This window comes from Gobio gobio (genome assembly GCF_949357685.1).
Source record: "Gobio gobio genome assembly, chromosome: 16".
Classification (NCBI taxonomy): Eukaryota; Metazoa; Chordata; class Actinopteri; order Cypriniformes; family Gobionidae; genus Gobio; species Gobio gobio.
In genome coordinates this window covers 2945068-2966124 of record NC_137109.1, presented here as the reverse complement: position 1 = coordinate 2966124, position 21057 = coordinate 2945068, and the positions used below count along the sequence as shown (strand labels likewise).

Below are 21057 nucleotides of genomic sequence, written 5' to 3'. Positions count from 1 at the left end.
ATCAAACCGTTTTCGGAACAGTAATGTTTATTGAGGAACGCAAAAACGGAAACGCTAAAATATCGATTCTGCTCGGAGTGAACCGATTGATATTTTTTTCCGTTTTTAAGCCCTGGTTTTGACATAGAATGTGTACATATTAATTTTTTTTAATAAAATAAAAAAATCCATAGTTTTTTAGTACTACATTTTTGCGCGCGTTTATCGCCGACGCCTCGTGACTAAACAAAGGGCACCAATGTGAGTGTGCACACCGACGCGCAAAACGCCATGCGTAAAAGCCATTTTTTGTGATTTTTTAAAACAAAAAATGTAAGCGATATTACCATTTAAACTAAATTGTTACGCCTTTTGCGTTGAAAGTGAACTGTGGCTTTACACAGGAAATTCCCCATATATTACTTAGATATGTTTCAAATTAATTCTGTAAAATACCTTTTTTAGCCTTGTTTTACTCTCACACACACATTTATAAACATGCTCACGCATAAACACACAATAATTCTGAAATTAAAATAACATGACAAACAAATGAATGTCTTAATGCGTTTGTAAAGACCAAATAGTATAAATTGTGTTTGGAAAAGAAAAAGTCCACATATTGATGAACCAATGCAGCATGAAAGCTGTTTGCCAATCGTTTTTTCATATGAAAGTAAAGGTTTATGCAAGTAAAATTAATAGATTTTGTTTGAAAACAATTCAGAGTGATATTTTATTTATTCTTAGAAAAAGTATATGTATTTTTCATAAATTTAGACTGTTTTGGGCAGTCATGAGTTATAAGCAAATTCATTTAATTTAATCCATTGAAGTTAATACTGGTAATTCTCTTATTATATGCTCTAATAAATTTAATATAATTATATATTACATGTCTCATAAATCTTGATAAAAATATATATATTCTTGCATCACTGTTTTTTTCTGTAGTTCTTGAAAAAATAGAAATAAAAAGGGGGTAGATGAAGTAATATCTTGGTTAACACTTGTTAAATTTAAAAACGTTTGTGCGTTCACTCATTAATGAGAAGTCACTGATTAGAAACTATATGTTTTTAGTTGAAAAATATGAAGTTATGTCTGTTTTATAAGCTCCAAACAGGCCCGCGAATGCAAAAAGGTGAATACAGTTTTTAATGCACAAGGTTAAATTGGAAAAATAATGAATTAATATCATATCTTATTAACAAATATGTTGTATTATTATAAATATTAATCTCATCAAATCTGTCAAGAACATTTATTTCCAGTTCACTACAAAATCAAAGGAAAAATAATGACATTTTATTTATTTATTTTTAGACCGTGAATTAATCTGTTTTTGTGACATTTTAGGACAAAAATCTTTAAAAAAAAAAGAACAAAAGCGTTATGATATTGTTGTGCTGCCTTTAATTTGTTGATTTATAGGCAAAATCTTTTATAAATTGTAATGCATTACACTAATAAGAATCAACATTTGAGAATAATTTGGTGTGAAATATGAGAGCACAATAATATGACGTTCACCGTGAAACATCTGCACATTTAATAAACTCAGATATCTTTTTGAAAGGTAATAAATTGCTTTAAGCCTCGTTTAAATCAATTATAACCTGGGGCCGCCGATACAAATCTGTTTTGACAGCTGACTATTTGTACATGCAGAAGATTGTTGTCCATCTGGGCAAGGACAGCTCTATTGACAAGAAGCCACAGGCAAAAGACAGAGGTCAAGCCACAGGTCAGACACCAGCTAAACGCCACAGATTATATTTGACCTCAAATCCTGTCCCGTTCTGAAGATCATCGATTACAGTAGCTAATGTGGTTCATGCCGTTTGGTAATTCCCGCTGAGGTTTGATGAACTCACACCGTACAGTAATTATGATTTCAGCTCTTTCTCTAAGCAGGCACTAACTGAAGATTCATTAGGAGATCATTTCTACGACTCCACAGAGCCAAGCTGCTTTCTGCAGTAAAGTATGTAATGATCAGTGCACTGGCCATGCCAAATTAACAATGCACTGGTGTTAATGAGCGCCCATTAGCTTAGAGCGCTAATTTACACCTGCCTCTGTGCGCTAAACTGTTCACAAACCAACGCGGGTCGAGCTGAAGTCATGACAGGGAGTTTTATTGCTTTAAAATGTTCACTTATTATGTTAATAAAGCTCTTTTTTCTTCACAGAAATCTATAATTGCTGGGACATTTGGTGTCCAAAATCAGGCTTTTTTCAAATGGTTATATTTTTTTAATTTTTTTAATAATTTGTTACTCATTGTCATGGATCAGAGGTTATAGATTATATAGTTGAGAATTGTGATTTCTTGTTTTCCATCATGTATCGTGTAATACAAAATATTTTATTTGACTTTTCTTTTGGCAATAGTTCATTTATTTTATTTATGAAAGCCCTAAATAGTCATTTTACTGATTCTACAACATTAAATTGTTTTAAAAGATTTTTTATCTTATAAAAATGTGTTCATAAATCTTGCGTCAACTCTGTTACCGTGCCGTACTTTGCCTTTAAATTGGTGGAATTATCGCCCACAACTATGTACAGGAAATGATGTCACTTTCCCTCGTGTGTGTGTGTGTGTGAGAAAATATTTTAATCTAAAAAGCTCTTACACCAAGAGTTATTTTGTAAAACGTCAAGGTTGTTACCAAGGAAAACAAAATGTATCGCTGGTCACATGGTGGGATGTTTAAAAGTCCTTTAATCGTGATGTCATTAGCATTTATGCTAGCAAGTGGAGTTTTTTGGCTAAAAGGAAGTGACTTGTGTTTAGCAAGCACTGGATTATTAATATTTAATGTTTTCAATTATAGAATCACGCATATATCCAGAAAACTATTATTTTCTACCTTAATTCTGAATCTCTGTCTGAAATGATCAGTTTTTAAGGCGTGGCTCCTTTAAGGCTTGTCCGTACACGCCCACTGTTATGATTGGCTAACGTCACTGCATAGGAAACAGTATCAACGCCCACTCGCTATTGCAAAAAGCTCTTACACCAAGAATTATTTTGTTAAACGTCAAGGTTGTTACCAAGGAAAACAGAATTAATCTCTGGTCACATGGTGGGATGTTTAAAAGTCCTTTAATCATGATTTCATTAGCATTTATGCTAGCAAGTGGAGTTTTTTGGCTAAAATGTAAAAAATTGTCAACTCTGTTACTGTCAACTCTGTTACCAAGGTAGAGTAACAATGTTGACAGTATGAAACCGAGTTGACAAACAATACTATAAAGAAATATATAAAAAAAACGAAGTGACTTGTGTTTAGCACTGGATTATTAAAATGTAATGTTTTCAATTCGATACTGCAAAGAATTTCTGTTATTGAACAGTTTTTTTTCCCTTAAATTTTTGAAATGCCAAATATATTTTCAATTATAGAATCACGCATATATCCAGAAAACGATTATTTTCTACCTTAATTCTGAGCCTCTGTCTGAAATGATCAGTTTTTAAGGCGCGGCTCCTTTAAAGCTTGTCCGTACACACCCACTGTTATGATTGGCTAACGTCACTGCATAGGAAACAGTATCAACGCCCACTCGCTATAGCACACGAGTAAGTGTTTTGAAAACATAATTTACACACAAAGCATTACGTGAACTCTTCATTACACTCGTTTACAAAAAATCTGCTGTCAAATGCTCCGAACAAACATATAATCCTCCGACGCAATCCGGGACGCCTTTCAAATAACCCATCACATGACTTCTGAAGCCTGTGGACGATCTCTCACTCGTCCATTTGTCCTGTTTTCGGCAGACTCAAGCACGTGGAGTCCATCAGAAACTGAACACACACACACACACACACACACACACTGTATCAGTGTAGACAGCGTCAGTCATTATAATGGCTTCTGTTTGCTTTAGACGCGACACACATCCAGTGTTGGCAAATATCAGCCATTAAGCGACTGAACGCCAGTGGGCGGGGCCTATGGTGTGATGATGCGTAACTATTGGTCGATGTCTTGCTCTGGAGGCGGGGCATATGCAAATGTGTTTGCCCGTGTGACGTCACAGATCCTGCGATATCAAAACGAGCTGTTTTTGTAGCTTGATTAAATAATTGCTGTGTTTATAATGAGGAAGTTCTGAAACTCGCAGGATGTTTTAATGGTACAAAGAGCTCTAATGTGTCAAAAGATCAAGGCAGAATTGATTTCTCATGTCATGACCCGTTTAATACGTACGGTTAGGGGTCTGTTCCAGTGCTTAACCCCAAATATGAGCAGTAGTACCAGTGGTGCTTACGCTAGCAAACGCCGTCAGATCTGCGGCTGATTTGAGCCACGTGCATGTCATTTCTATTCTATTGAATTAAATGCGAAAAGCGTTTTTTTCGGTGGACATGCAGAGGAATATAGATTGAAAATGGAAATTGTGCATTAAGAGCGCAACCATTCGCAGTGTAATTTGAATACTCCTAAAACGGGACGCGGGAAATATAATTCTGATTTACTGCCAAGTTAACTCCATCATTCCAGATTTATCAATCAGCGCAAGTTAGCCTCCGCCGTTCCATCTAATATTACATCAACCTGTCACAGGACTCCAGCTCATCTCTGGCTAATCTTTCCCTTTCTTTTTTTCCCCCCAAAATCGCTCCGGTTCTCTCAGCCAGAGAGAGAAACCCTTTCATTTGAAAAGTATTTTGTCTGTTCCTCTCCTCCTTTCTCTCTCTCTCGCCGTTCCTTTCACAACAGAGCTTTTATCTATCCCTTTATCCCAGCGTTCCTGTCAGGACGTTATCTCTCTCAAAATTTACATTTTAATTACAAGGCCTGCTGAACTCAGGAAAATCAATAACGCCACCATTGGCAGCTCAACTCTATGTCCACTGCTGGGCCTCTCTATTTCCTCTTATTGATTTATCTCTTTAGCACCTGCAACTTTATTGCTTCAGACAAATAGCTACCATTTTGGTCAATTTGAACAGAAAAAGAAAGGATTTGGTCGTATTTCATGATTCCACACACTCGAGCGCCGCTATAATGCAGGAAGTCATTGAAAGGGAGTGAACCTGGATTAACTGTATACACCAGGGGATCGAGACCGGGATTGGGAGAATCCGGCCGTACGTTTCTCATCCTGTCCGGAGACCGCCACATATTTTCTGTGGTGTTACTCTTTGTGCTGAATGGAGCGAAGGCATTGCTTATATTTAGGGTTAGAGATTTGCCGATAGTGAAGTGAGCAGACTTAAATTTGCTGTGGGACAATAAAACAAGGCTTACACTCAAAACTCAAACTGCAAACTAAAGTCATGAACAGGAATGGGCACAAATACATGGAATTGTGTCTGAAGTAGGTATGCCACAATTCGGTTTTGCATATAATTAATTATTTTTCTACAAATTCTATAATTTGCCTCCATCCCAATACTGAACAACGCGACATACATTCACATCACAGGTTAGTGGTGGAGTTATACTCACGGGACACTATAGTTATTCACAATCAGTTCATTATTCCTATGCATTTTACAGTCTTGCTTTTCCGAGCGCGCGCTTTAAACGCCTGTCAAACACGTGATTACTGAACTAAGTAGTCGTCTTACTGCGCTAATACTGTCAAATACACACAAGGTTAACATAAACACAGTCGGTTATCTCTAAAGTGAAAGTAAAATCGCTGTGTGTCTGTAAGTTAGATGCGTGCAGGTCTTATTGAAAGACCTCTAAATTGACAGCAGCGCAGCCTATAGTGAACACGCGGTCCTTAAAGGGACAGTTCTCCTCTCAAATTGTGTAATTATTTACTCACTCTAATATTGTTTCAAACCTGTATTGATTTCTCGATGACAGAATTTTCATTTTTGAGTGAACTATCCCTTTAATGTTAATACAACAACAAAAGACAAAGAGAAAATCACTCACTGCTCTTGACTGAGAAACTAATACAGCAGCTTTAATAAGAATCAGTGTATATTTTATAGTGAAGTCTATGTAGTGTTTTATTTTTACATTTATTCATTCAATTTCATACTTAAATGCTGCTGTACAGCTCTGAGCTGCCAGTGTAAATCTTTATATATATATATATTTTATATTAATACACTAGGAATGTGTACAAGGTTTTTTTTAAGTAAAGTTTTAAGTTTAAGTAAGGTTTTTTCAATTCTTTTAAGTAAAATAAAGAAAGAGTATTGCAATAAAAAATTGTCTTTTTTCTCCTTAAGCTCTTGCTGTTCCTGTCGCTTAAGAATAGAATAACAAAAAACTGATGTGACAAGCCATCAGAACCGAACTGAAAACCGTGGTTAAAAACCGAGGTGTGTATTGAACCGTGGACTAACTGTATTGTTGCATCCCTAGTCTGAAGTAAAATAAAATACCTCAGTTATTTATCAAAAATGTATCAAAATACACATACGGTATTTACTATCTTGAAAATACACAAAATGCATGTAAAATTAGCCATTCTGTGAAGTATCTCTATTACCCCTTTTCCACCAGCATGAACCGGGTGCTAGTTCAGAGCCAGTGCTAGTCCCAGTTCGGAGTTGGTTCGACTGACGAGTCTTCTAAGAACCGGTTTGCCTTTCCACGGGCTAGAGAGCCACCACAGAGCAAGTCTTACCTCACTGTATACGTCTCATCTCTCTCAGCGACGCTAGCGAGGCAGCGGAAACACACACATACCAGACTTGTTCGAGATGCATCGGCGCTGCGCAGACCAATCCACACATGATATCGAAACACTGCATGAGCGATTTAAAAACATAATGCTGTGTTCACACCAAACGCGAATAGAGCGTCAAAATCGCGTCTACCTAGTTGGACGCTTGAACATTTTGAATCCATTCGTGCGTCCACAGCGAACATAAATCGAGCGTTTGAAGCTAAATAGACGCGCGTTCAAAGCGCTCCAGGAGAAATATGTCATAAAACACAACTCTACCTTTTTTCATTTTCATTAAAAATATGTATTAAACATTAATAGCCTACATTATCTTCACTGCATGTATATTTAAATACCTCTCACCGGGTTAGTGAGCGCTGAGCGCCGCTGATCCACTGGAGCTCACAACTCCACACACACCAGATCACATGTTCAACTACACACACACCAGATCACATGTTCAACTCCACACACACCAGATCACATGTTCAACTCCACACACACCAGATCACATGTTCAACTCCACACACACCAGATCACATGTTCAACTCCACACACACCAGATCACATGTTCAACTCCACACACACCAGATCACATGTTCAACTCCACACACACACTAGATCACATGTTCAACTCCACACACACCAGATAACATGTTCAACTCCACACACACACCAGATCACATGTTCAACTCCACACACACACTAGATCACATGTTCAACTCCACACACACCAGATAACATGATCAACTCCACACACACCAGATCACATGTTCAACTCCACACACACCAGATCACATGTTCAACTCCACACACACACCAGATCACATGTTCAACTCCACACACACCAGATAACATGTTCAACTCCACACACACCAGATCACATGTTCAACTCCACACACACCAGATCACATGTTCAACTCCACACACACCAGATCATATGTTCAACTCCACACACACCAGATCATATGTTCAACTCCACACACACCAGATCACATGTTCAACTCCACACACACCAGATCACATGATCAACTCCACACACACCAGATCACATGTTCAACTCCACACACACACCAGACCACATGTTCAACTCCACACACACCAGATCACATGTTCAACTCCACACACACCAGATCATATGTTCAACTCCACACACACCAGATCATATGTTCAACTCCACACACACCAGATCACATGTTCAACTCCACACACACCAGATCACATGTTCAACTCCACACACACACCAGACCACATGTTCAACTCCACACACACCAGATCACATGTTCAGCTCCACACACATCAGATCACATGTTCAACTCCACACACACACCAGATCACATGTTCAACTCCACACACACCAGATCACATGTTCAACTCCACACACACCAGATCACATGTTCAACTCCACACACACACCAGATCACATGTTCAACTCCACACACACCAGATCACATGTTCAACTCCACACACACCAGATCACATGATCAACTCCACACACACCAGATCACATGTTCAACTCCACACACACCAGATCACATGTTCAGCTCCACACACTCCAGATCACATGTTCAACTCCACACACACCAGATCACATGTTCAGCTCCACGCACACCAGATCACATGATCAACTCCACACACACCAGATCACATGATCAGCTCCACACACACCAGATCACATGATCTGCTCCACACACACCAGATCACATGTTCAACTACACACACACCAGATCACATGTTCAACTCCACACACACCAGATCACATGTTCAACTCCACACACACCAGATCACACGATCAACTACACACACACCAGATCACATGATCAACTCCACACACACCAGATCACATGTTCAGCTCCACACACACCAGATCACATGTTCAGCTCCACACACACCAGATCACATGATCAACTCCACACACACCAGATCACATGTTCAGCTCCACACACACCAGATCACATGATCAACTCCACACACACCAGATCACATGTTCAACTCCACACACACCAGATCACATGTTCAACTACACACACACCAGATCACATGTTCAACTCCACACACACCAGATCACACGATCAACTCCACACACACCAGATCACATGTTCAACTCCACACACACCAGATCACATGTTCAGCTCCACACACACCAGATATTTTTTTAAATAGGCACTCTCTTTATAAATGAACCACAGATTTGAGCTTTAAACAACTACATTCCCACCTGAAAAAGTCTTAAAACTACATTTTGTTACACAATAACAGTAGTGTTTTAAAATTACCACGTGACCGCAGCGAGCAGGCTCCTGATTGGTTAACCCGGCACAAATTGACGCCAAAGTTCAGATTTTTCAACTGGGCCGTCAGACGCGAATTCGCTTCAAACGTGCGAATGCACAAAAAGAACCACTCACGCAAGACGCTCAATTCACATCAAAATCGCGCCATTCACGCAAACTGGACACTCGAATGAGGCAGAATCGCGTCCATCACGCTGCACAAAACGCGTCAAACATTGACTTAACATTGAAATCACTGGCTCCAGCATAAGGAGTCGTGTGCTCTCGCTCTACTCTGATGTCATATGGCGAACACGCCTTCCATCAACACTGCCGAACATTGTGTTACTATTGATGCTCATGACTCTGTGGCTTCATGGAAAAAAACACACAAAATGACTTATTTTCAACATAAAAAGTGTTTGTGGACTGGATTTTTTTACCTGTTATCTCAGTCTTGGACATGTCAAAGATTAGTAACAACTTTGGCTTTGATGCATTGTTAGTTTTCCTCATTTACTGTCCCTGGCTGTTTTTGCCGCATTGACTTCCATTGTAACCACATGTTTTTATTGCAAATCCATGACACCATATACTCATGCCTTCTGATTGTTGGTGGTTTTCCCTGTTGGGTAAAATGTGTAATTTTCACAGTTAATCACCAGGTGGCGCCATTAACCCTTTAGATGGGCCTGTGCAAACAAACCTTAGTTTCTGGCTTTATATGGAGTATAACGGGATTGAAATGAGCGAGAAAACATTAAAATCTGATCCTTCACAAAAACTAACAATGCATCAAAGCCAATGTTGCCAATGTCCGAGGCTGATATAAAAGGTAAAACAATATCCAGTCCACAATCACTTTTTATATTGAAAATAAGTCATTTTGTGTGTATTTTTCCCCAAATCAGTGACATAATTTATGAACTTGGCAATTAAAGAGTAAAAATCCCCACCCTTAAAGGGTTAGTTCACCCAAAAATGTAAATTGTGTCATTAATGACTGACCCTCATGTGGTTGGACACCCGTCAGACCTCCGTTCATCTTCAGACACAAATGAAGATATTTTAGTGTAAAGCTGATGCTGAGAAAGGCTTCAGATAGGCCTCCATTGGCATTCAATACATTTACACTCACAAGACCCTTAAAAGGCACTTAAAACGTCGTTACAAAGTCCATCTCACCACAGTGACTCTACAATAATTTTACGATGCGACGACAATAGTTTTGTGCGCAAAAAAAATCTAAATTACACCTTTATCCAACTTGTTCTTGTCTTCCGTGTGTGCCTCCACGACGCATGCGCGAGAATATGACGTAGCGCCAGCGTTCGGGAATCCATGAAATGCACACTTTAGCCCCATTTTGAGAACTACGCCGAGACCTAAAGCACGATCAATGTAGAATTCAACAGCTGAGATACGCGCGTCTTCCTCTGCTTGTAAACAAATCGCTTCTGTGTCCGAACGCCGGATCTGCTCATATTCTCACGCATGCGTCGTGGAGACACACACGGAAGACAAGAACAAGTTAGATAAAGGTGTTATTTTGATTTTTATTTGCGCACAAAAACTATTTTCGTCACTTCGTAAAATTATTGTAGAGTCACTGTGGTGAGATGGACTTTGTAACAACGTTTTTAGTGCCTTTTATGGTTCTTGTGAGTGTAAATGTACTGAATGCCAATGGAGGCCTATCTGAAGCCTTTCTCAGCATCAGATTTACACTAAAATATCTTCATTTGTGTCTGACGATGAACGGAGGTCTGACGGGTGTCCAACCACATGAGGCTGAGGAATTAATGACAGAATTTTCATTTTTGGGTGAACTAACCCTTTAAGGGTGGGTTAAGGGTCTTTTTATATACATGTTTGCTGAATAAATGCATCTGAAAATACTACCTGTTATGTAGACTTTGTGCTTTTGCAATCCATATTTGTTGATAGGCAATAAGAGTGGCCCACATGACCTTTGGTCCGTGTATAGTGTGCAGGTGTCTGAGGAATTCACCGTTCTTTAAAGTTTTAATCTGGGAAGCTTTAGGGTGAGCCTTAGATCTTTGTGTGTCTCTTAAGGCCAGTTTAAGCCGCTTCACACTCCCGCTGGATCCCCCTCAGTCCGGTGATGTTGTGGGATGTGGAAGAGAGCCTGGTTGAGATGTGATGTTCTTCATTTTGTCTCGCTGTCTCTCACAGGACTTGATGAAACTCCCTCAACATCAACCTCTGAGGTCAAAGCAAAGACGGCGAAACCTGTGGCCAAGCGCCCCGTTCCTCTGGTGTCCTCCAGCCTCTCTCAGCTCAGGAGGAAGATGAGTGATGAAGAGCAGGACCCCACCTGTGCTGCCGCCACACTGCGTGTGCTCCGACAGAAGATCGGCTCTGCCCCATCCACCAGGTGACCACACAAACACACACAGATAAAGCTGTGCAATGCTAGAATTACACTGCAAAAAATGCTTTTCTTACTTAGTATTTTTGTCTTGTTTTGGGGGAAAATAACTCAAAATTAAGGGAGTTTTTGCTTAAAGGGGCTATATGCAACTTTTTCCCCAAAATAAACGTAACAATAGCCTTTTTATTTTACCATTTATGACTCAAACATCTCCTGATGAGCATACTGACACCTTGTCCGCTCACAGTGGGTGCACCTATAAGCCTGTATCCTATTTTTCCTATTTTCTGGCGGGTCGTCTTTTCCCGCGCTGTCTGCGGATGTGACGTCACCACCGCTGCGAGAGCGAGCAGAAAATAAGAGCAGTTCTATTTTTTGGCCACAGGTGTCAGTCGCGAGTTTAAATTTCAGAAAAACGCATATAGCCCCTTTAAAATATGCAAAATAATCTGCCAATGGGGTAAGAAAAATAATCTTGTTTTCTGTTTGAGTTAAGATTATTTTGCTTACCCCATTGGCAGATTATTTTGCTTATTTTAAGCACAAACTCCCTTAATTTTGAGTTATTTTCCCCCAAAACAAGACAAAAACTTTTGCTTGTCTAGTAAATGCTTCTTAATGTAAGATTTTTTAGATATTTGGACTGACTGAAAACAAGACAAAAATACTAAGTAAGAAAAGCATTTTTTGCAGTGTACATATCTGGGAATTATTAAATTATTAAAGTCTGAGAAAATATTGTGTAAATTAAATATACAATAGCTTTTATACAACATTATTGGCTGACCACTACTAATTACTGTAAATTTGTAGCAAAAATACAGATTCTATATTTTATGACTTAATGTTTTTTCATATTTTTAGTAGTGCCGTTAAATCGATTAATCACATCCAAAATAAAAGTTTGTTTACATAATGTAACACACACATACATTAAGCAATATTTGCATGTATATACTGTATATATATTTATATCATATATATTATGTATAAATATTAATATTTCATATATAAATATAACACATTTTTCTTAAATATATACATGCATGTGTGTGTATTTATATATACGTAATAAATATACACATATTATGTAAACACAAACTATTATGTGTGACCTTGGAGTACAAAACCAGTCATAATGTCAATTTTATGAAATTGAGATTTATACATCATAAATCATGAATAAATAATATCTCCATTGATGTGTGGTTTGTTAAGACAATATTTGGCAAATCTGGAATCTGAGGGTGCAAAAACATCTAAATATTGAGAAAACCTTCTTTAAAGTTGTCCAAATGAAGTCCTTAGCAATGCATATTACTACTAATAATACATTTATGATATATTTACGGTTGGACATTTACTATATATCTTCATGGAACATGATCTTAATATCCTAATGATTTTGGGCATAAAAGAAAAATTGATCATTTTGACCCATTCAATGTATTGTTGGCTATTGCCCCAAATATACCCGTGAGACGCAGGACTAGATTTGTGCTCCAGGGTCACATTTTGATTGCGAGTAATCGATTTGACAGCACTAATTTTCATATTAAAATCTTTATAAAATATAAAATTTAAAGGTACAATATGTAACTTTTTTTAAACCGCTAGAGGGCCAAAAGTTATATAGTGTACCTTAACCCCTTTACACCGTGTCCTAACTACACGCGACGCGATTCCAGCGACAAGCAACACAGCAGACGCTCAAATCAATCAAAACCCACAGCCAATCAGAACAGAGTGTGGGCGGGCTCTCGTGGCACCAGAGATTAATCCTGACGGCACTCGCAGGGAAATGGATGAGTACATAATCAAATTCACAAATTTAACACACTTAAACATTACTAAAATACACACTGAGTCACTAAAACAATCGCTGTCATAGAATACACTTGTTTGTTCACAGTTTGAACGTTTAATTTCAAGACCCGTGGGGAATTATCCATTGGTGCTTTTAGTACGACAAAGCTGAGTACTAAATTATATTCAAAGTCACATGACACGCTTTTAACATTAAATAAAGCACATAAACATCACCTGAGATTATTATGGCCATGTTTTGTGTTGTTGTTCCATCGCAGAAATAGAAACTAAAAACTAAAAAAACTCTGATTAACATGGAAAAGACGGGTTTTATCATGTGTTTATCATGTAGTTTGGACACAGTTTAACTGTCACCGCCCTTTTTCAGAATAGACGTGAAAATGGCTGTAATTCAAGAATGCTTGGAAAGCACTTCAGAAAAAAAAGTATGAAAAAGTTATGGAAGTTTAAATCTACTGTAAATGAAATGTACTGTACTAAATATGTTTTATTTTTATGTACAATATATGTTTTACAAAATATTTATAAATTTTTACTCTAAAGTCATGTCTAAACACGTTTTGAAGTTGATATCACAAAAAATGTAAGTCCCCATGAGATTTATTTTATGCGCTGTACCAAAAACAGCCACCGGGTGTCACACATTCCATTGATTTTTTTTTTAATGCATTCTCATGTAACAAATAAATACATTTCTGACCAAATATCACTTCCGTCACAAAATAGTCACCAAATATGGAATCTTGAGTCTCAGACCTTTCCGACGACATACATGAGAAAAGGTTTTGATTATAAAGTAGTTTAAATAAATTGTGTGATATGAAACCTGGCTAGGGGGGAGGAGCCCGCAAGGAGAATTTAAAGTGCTGTTTCCTTAGTAACACAATGTCCGATTTCGAAACGGTTTGCAGGGGATGATTTTTGAGTTCGTAAGCTTTTGAACGAAACCTAATTTATGATGATTACTAAAATATAATATGAAAAAAGAGCACCTAGCGGTACGGTGACAGTTTAATAATTTTTGATGTTTTTCTCTTTCGATTTTTTTGATTTACTGATGTTGGAGATTTAAGGGTGCGTTTACATGACAACTATGTACTAAAAACGGAAATGTTTTCCTTTGTGTTATTCGCGTACACACGACAACGTTGTCAAATTGATCCCCGTTCACACGGATCCATGAAAACGACTTATGCTGCGTTCACACCAAACGCGAATAGAGCGTCAAAATCGCGTCTACCGCGTCTAGTTTCACGCGCAAACATTTTGAATGCATTCGCGCGTCCGCGGCGACTTGGACGCGCGTAGAAATCGAGCGCTGGAAGCGAAATTGACGCGCGTTCAAGGCACTCCAGGAGAAATATGTCATAAAACACCACTCTGCCTCTTTTCATTTTCATTAAAAATATATATTAAGCATGAATAGCCACACAAATGTGGTCCAGGCAACTCCTACATTATCTTCACTGCATGTATATTTAAATATCCTTAAAATATAAAGTTATGAAACTTCTCTTTGCCCTCAGTCAAAACCATTTGGCAGACAACAAATTATAGATTCATGAGAGCAAAGATCACCCATTAGATCCACACAAAACGAACCACTACAGGACATCAGAGCCAGCGGCAGACGCCAGAAGGACTGGCCGAGGAAAGGCTGCCCACGCTGGGGTCATGAGCAGTGATTGCCCGGTGATCGCCTGGATCTCACAACTCCAAAAACACAAGATTATTTTATATTAAATAGGGGCTCTCTTTATAAATAAACCACAGATTTGAGCTTTAAACAACTTCATTCTCACCTAAAAAAAGTCTTAAAACGACATTTTGTGACACAATAGTTGTATTTTTAAATTATGCAGGGTTTCTCATCACGTCACTTTACCACGTGACCACAGTGAACAGGCTCCTGATTGGTTAACGCGGCGCGAATTGACGCCAAAGTTCAAATTTTTCAACTCGAACGTCAGACGCGAATTCGCTTCAAACGCGTGAATGCACAAAAGCACCATTCGCGCGTAACGCGCAAGACACTCAAATCGCGTCCAATTCGCGTCATTTGCGCGAACTGGACGCACGAATGAGGCGGATTCGCGCCCTTTGCGCCGCGTGTAACGCGCCTTCCGCTCCGCGGGACCTCCAGACGCGCGTCAACGAGCCTTTCCATTGACTCAACATTGAAATCACTCGCGCCAGACGCTCTAATCGCGCTTGGTGTGAACGCAGCATTAAAGCGCTGTATTCTGCTGTCAGGCCAGTAGATGGGGATGTCACTTCCTAAAGAAACACTATAGACTGAACACGTAACACCATTTTCACAAATTCATGTTTTTGTAGTTTACACGGGAATGATAACGGGATCGTTTTCAAAAAATTGCAGTTTGTATTTTCAGGCCCCAAAACTCCATGGTCATGTAAACGAACGACCAAATCACATAGAAAGTGTTTTGTTGAAAACGCGTTGTGTAAAAGTGTGTTGTGTTTGTTTCAGCGTGTGTGAGGCGGCGGAGAGCAGTGTCCAGGAGCGCGTGAACACGGAGAAAGCCTCTGTTAATGCCCCCGTCGTCCCGTTTGGAGTGGATCTTTACTACTGGGGAGAGGAGCAGCCCACCGCCGGCAAAATCATCAAGTACTGTAGAAACATTCATTCATCACTCTCTCTTTGAGTTGTGTTATGTGTGCTGTGAGTGGCCACTAGAGGGCACCATTGCGTGACTTCACATCAAATCAAGTCATCTGGAGATTTACTGTTTGAAATCATGATACAAGATTTATCTGGTCAATATAGAGTCATGGAAAGCATGACAGTCCTGCAGCTTCTCTATGGTGATTTGATGTGGTGTTGGACGGAGCTCTTTCAGTAAGGCCGGGTTTTTCTCTGGTTTTTCTCTGGTTTTTAGGCAGACGTCACAGCACCAGTTCTGGGTGCCGCACGAGGTGGAGGAGGAAGTGGAAAACAAGGAGCTGTCGGCCGAGATGAAGTCCAGATACATCACATTCGCTGGGAAGTTCAAGCCTGTGGAGCACACGTGCAGAGCACCAATGCCAGACGGGTCGCTGTGTGAACGCCAAGACAGAGTAAAGGTCAGAGCCGGTCCTGATGGACATTTGAGACACGTTTTAGTCATATTTAAGTCACCTGAATTGTTTTTAGTTTTAGTCAACTAAAATATAATATCCAACTGTTACCACACTGACATTTTGACACTTCAAGTGCAAAAATACACGAAAGAGCTCAATTCACTTCTTTTGTTTGTTTTTTAAACACATCTATATAGTTTTTATAACTTTGTATTTCTGTTTTAGTTAGTATATCAGGTTAAGCTAAAGCTTCAGATAGTTAACATTTATTTAATTTCAATGAAGATTTTTAATGGTTTTAGTTACTATTATAACCCTGATACTTTATTGAATATGTGTCAATTACTGGTATTTCCTTCTGATTATTAATTAAATGGGAATTAAATTAAATACAGTTTATTGTGTAACCAAAAACGTATATATAATGCGTGACTTTAATTATAAACAAGCTGGAAATGCACCGGGACTCTTATTTTGAAATGCATGCTCATTCAAGTTCAGATGAGGGAGATCAAATATGCGTTGTAACAACCGTCTAAATCATATGACTATATAAAAATGGTACAGTAAACATTGTGATTATTCATCAGCATTAGTTCATCAACATGACCTGTCATAAATGTAAGTTATTGATGGATTGAGCCGCTCTGAAGCGCTGTCGCGTGAGACTGGAGAAGCTCTACAGCGCCGTGTTTTCCCGCCGTTAGATCCACGAGCTGGGAGATAGCCTATCAAATCCATCAGCTATCGATATCAAGAGGATTTAGCATTTACAATTTATGTATAAAAATGATCATTATTATTAGGGTAGGCCTATTTTTATTGTTAAATTGATATAACATTTAACTTGCCCCCGCGATAACTTCATAACGCATCAATGCATAACCGGCACGCTGCATAATTAACGAATAGATAGATTAGCTTACTCCTCATTATCTAAAAACATTTTACCCAATTAAGCAAGGAATTATAGGCCTAAAATTCAAATGATTATCAGTCTATAATATGACTTAACACTGCAATAAAATCAGTCTCAATGAAAAGTAGCTTTATATCAAAAACAACTTGTTTAACACGAAATGCGCCTATACTTCTCTTCAGATTTTTTTCACAATATGGGCCACAAGAGAAATATTAAGAATATAAATTAAGACAGTTATCGCTATGTTATCAGCATATGTTGAAATTAGTGCTGGGAATCGATAAAAAAACAAAACAAATGAATACAAAGCAGCACTAGGTAACTTTTCAACCTTTATAACATATTTTCAAACCTCTAGTGATGATACATGGACTTACAATAGGTTGAATGACACGTCTGCCATAGCCTGACGGGGTCTGTATCGTTTTTAATCGTACTTTTAAACTTCGGGTTTCGGGTAGTAACCCGAGAACAAAAAGAACTACAAAATTCGACTGCTTTACGGCATATACGTCACTTCCACCACCACCTTAAATTCGGACGTGCGAGCCAAACTATCATTTGTTTGCCGGATGTTATAGTCATGGCCGAAGCAGCACAGAAAAATAAGAAAGCAAAGGTTTTGTCGGAGGAAAGCAAAAAGAGAAAACGAGAAAGTGATGGGATTAAAGGCAGGAGGTCAACATTGGGCAGCGTTTGCTCGTTGGCGTGAGCTGGAGGAGGAGGGGCTACATTCTTGCAAGTAAATACATAAGACGTACAAAATCATATTTTAGGATACCTAACATGTCTGTGATATTGGTTTATTTGTCTTGCCTAAAGCTATAATGCAAATCGATTTTTCAAATTTGCAGATTCATCTCTGGTAGCTTGATATTATAATATTGACGATATATGGTTATTACCTACCACTCAAACATTGAATTGAAGTATCATAGATTCTGTAAAACGGGAACCGATAGACTAGGCTACTATAATGACGCTGGCTTGTAAACGTGAGCATCGCGATCATTTGGCGTTTGAAAAAAATAAAACCCATGAAATGATATTCATATGACATGCTGAAACATATGCCACTGTACCTGAGATGAAGACATTTCACACGCGACGCAAGCAGAACACGCATGTGAACTCCTGCAGTGTTCAGGGTTATCATGGTTGTCATGTCAATAAATGCACGTGCGATGCATCCACTGATGTAGAATGACAGAGTTTACGACAGTAGTAGAGGACAATACTGTTTCCCAACTGTAGGGGGACCCCGAGAGCAAAACCTACCTAGTGCTGCTTTAATTAAAGTGAACTTAAAACTATTTTTACATAACCCCATTATAATAAATGTTATATTTACCTGTGCCTTTCCTGTTAGACATATACAGAAATGTAATAGTTATCAACACCTTTCTTAACTGCATAAATAATAAATGAAATAGAGATTAATCATCATTAAAGCTACACTTGTCTCTGTTCCCGTTGTTCTGTGATGAACATTAATGACAGGCATCATCAGTGCTACTGTCACTTTAAGATCAGCCGCTGCCGAACGAACACACACACACACACACAGGACATATTGACATACAGCGGGTTCTCTTGTCTCTTGTCGCGCTTGGAAGCATTTACATGAATAGGAACGTGATCATGTAACGCTTGGCAAAAATGGATATAAAAACGGACGCTACGTTATTTGCGTTAAATGTTTTTAATGCGTTAAGCTGAAAAAATTAATCGCCCGCGTTAACGCGTTAATTTGCCCAGCCCTAGTTGAAATAGATTTATCTCTTGTTGTCTCGTCAGATTTCACTTTGCTGAATAATTGACTGGGTTTGAGACTTCGCCGACTCTCGCGCACATTGCGTGATATCCACTGACTCCTTCATGATTTAAAACGGTGAAAAAATCAATATTCCGACGTGACATTTTGTGACATACCAGAAATTCATCAGACCATCCGATTGCCGATCGGGAGAGGTTTGTCACCTCTCGTTTTCCCTCTGTACACCCGACCCAAAAAAAAGTCGCACAAGTCAGAATTCGGCTCGAAATCGGACGAAAATCGCACAGTGTATGCCCAGCTTTACAGTTCAAATGTGTGCATCTGTTACACAGGACATCAGTTCTGACGGGATCTCTTCCCTAATCAACTCTCACTAACATTTTCCTCTCGTTTTTATTCGTTGGCGAAAATGACAGTAGATTTTCCTCATAGTTTTTGTCATCCAACACTAGTTTTTTATTTAGTTATCGTCTCGTTTTTGTCAGTGAAAAAAGGTTGTTGACGAAAATTATTCGTCATTGAAATGAACAGTGGTTTTGAAGAAACATATTCTTCCACTGATTGAATAAACTAATGACATGGGATGTAATTTCAGTGCCCGTTCCATGGACGCATTATCCCTCGGGATGAGCTGGGCCGGCCTGTTAACAGAGAAGATGCGCTGCGGCTGGAGAAGGAGAAGAGGAAACGCGAGGAGGAGCAGCCAGGTTAGACCATCCAGCCTGTTTAACTCTGTCAGAGCACGCTCTTTTGACATTCTGGAGCTTTTTTCTCAATATGATGACAGGTACCAATCATTGTTAAAGGGACTGGGGTTTTCTTTCTTCTGCGGAACACTGACGCAAATATATTGTTTATTATAATATAAATAATGGTCCATGCCTAGTCAATCAGTTCTAAAGGTCTAAAAAAAGAACAGGTACTTTATGGTGTTTTTTGTTGTTTCGGAACGTTCATTGTGAGGAAAAGAGCAGCATGAGCATTCTTCAAAATACCTCCTTTTGTATCCCATAGAAGAAAACAACATGAATGATGACAAAATCTGCTGAACTAAAACTGCTGAACTTAAAGTGTTTGCTAAACCTCCTATCTTTAGTCAGGGTTTCCCAAACTCTTTTGTCAGCCCATATGTATGGAAGCTTGTTTCCGCCACAGAATAAAACATTTAAAAAGTTTACATCTTGCAACTCGAAATTCTGGCTTTTTATCTCCGAATTGCGAGTTATAAAGTCAGAATAGCATTTTTTTCCCCTCAGAATTGGACTTTATAACTCGCAATTGTGAGAAAAAAGTCAGAATTTCGAATTATAAAGTCAGAATTGCGTGATATAAAGTTGTAATTCGGAGTTTATATCTATATATCGCATTTTTGACTTTATAACTCACAATTGCGACGGTCACGCAATTCTGCGTCGGTTCAATTGCGAGCGAAAAAGTCGCAATTACCTTTTATTTTTTATTCTGTGGTGGAAACACATTTAATTAAAAATGTATTACATTTTATTAATGTAACAACTCATTCGCATGTCCGCAGTTTTCTAATGTTGGTTAATGGTCACATGACATGAACAGCTAACATATTTAAGTTGGGTGTTTTGATTGTTTTTATTTTATATATATATATATATATATATATATATATTATATATATATATATATATATATATATATATATATATATATATATATATATATATATATATATATATATATATATATATATATATAAAATAAATAAATAAATAATTTATATATAGGTTTGCACATATAAACGGATTATTATCATTATATATGAAGATATAAATATAGTATTGTCGTAAATTAAAATTGTCCTGTAGAATAAAAAAATTATAATTCTATTACATCATTTATCTTAAATTCTCACATTCAAATCCTCAAGCTTTTATTTTGGAGGAATGCTTGTAAACTTCTGTCTACAAAATATGTCAAATGATGTGAACCGAGTGCACATTGCATTCCCATAATGCACATTAAACTCTGCACATACAGATGGAGTTGGTGAGAAGCAGCATTTACTGTGATTTCAGTTTGACTTAGTTATTAGCTTTTCATCATGTTCCTCCGTTTGTCAAACTTTCACACACACCAAACCTAAAAGCTTGATCATCTTTCATTTTCC

The 21057-nt window shown here is 38.2% G+C and overlaps 1 protein-coding gene across 1 annotated transcript in view; it reads left to right on the top strand.

The window, feature by feature from the left end:
* Positions 1-21057, top strand: part of uvssa (UV-stimulated scaffold protein A) — a 59909-nt gene that overhangs the window by 31287 nt on the left and 7565 nt on the right. Inside the window, exons 9-12 of the mRNA XM_079838813.1 lie at positions 11109-11310; positions 15629-15766; positions 16038-16221; positions 19513-19624. Of these exons, the coding sequence (XP_079694939.1) occupies positions 11109-11310; positions 15629-15766; positions 16038-16221; positions 19513-19624 (636 nt within the window). The remainder of the gene's footprint in view (positions 1-11108; positions 11311-15628; positions 15767-16037; positions 16222-19512; positions 19625-21057) is intronic.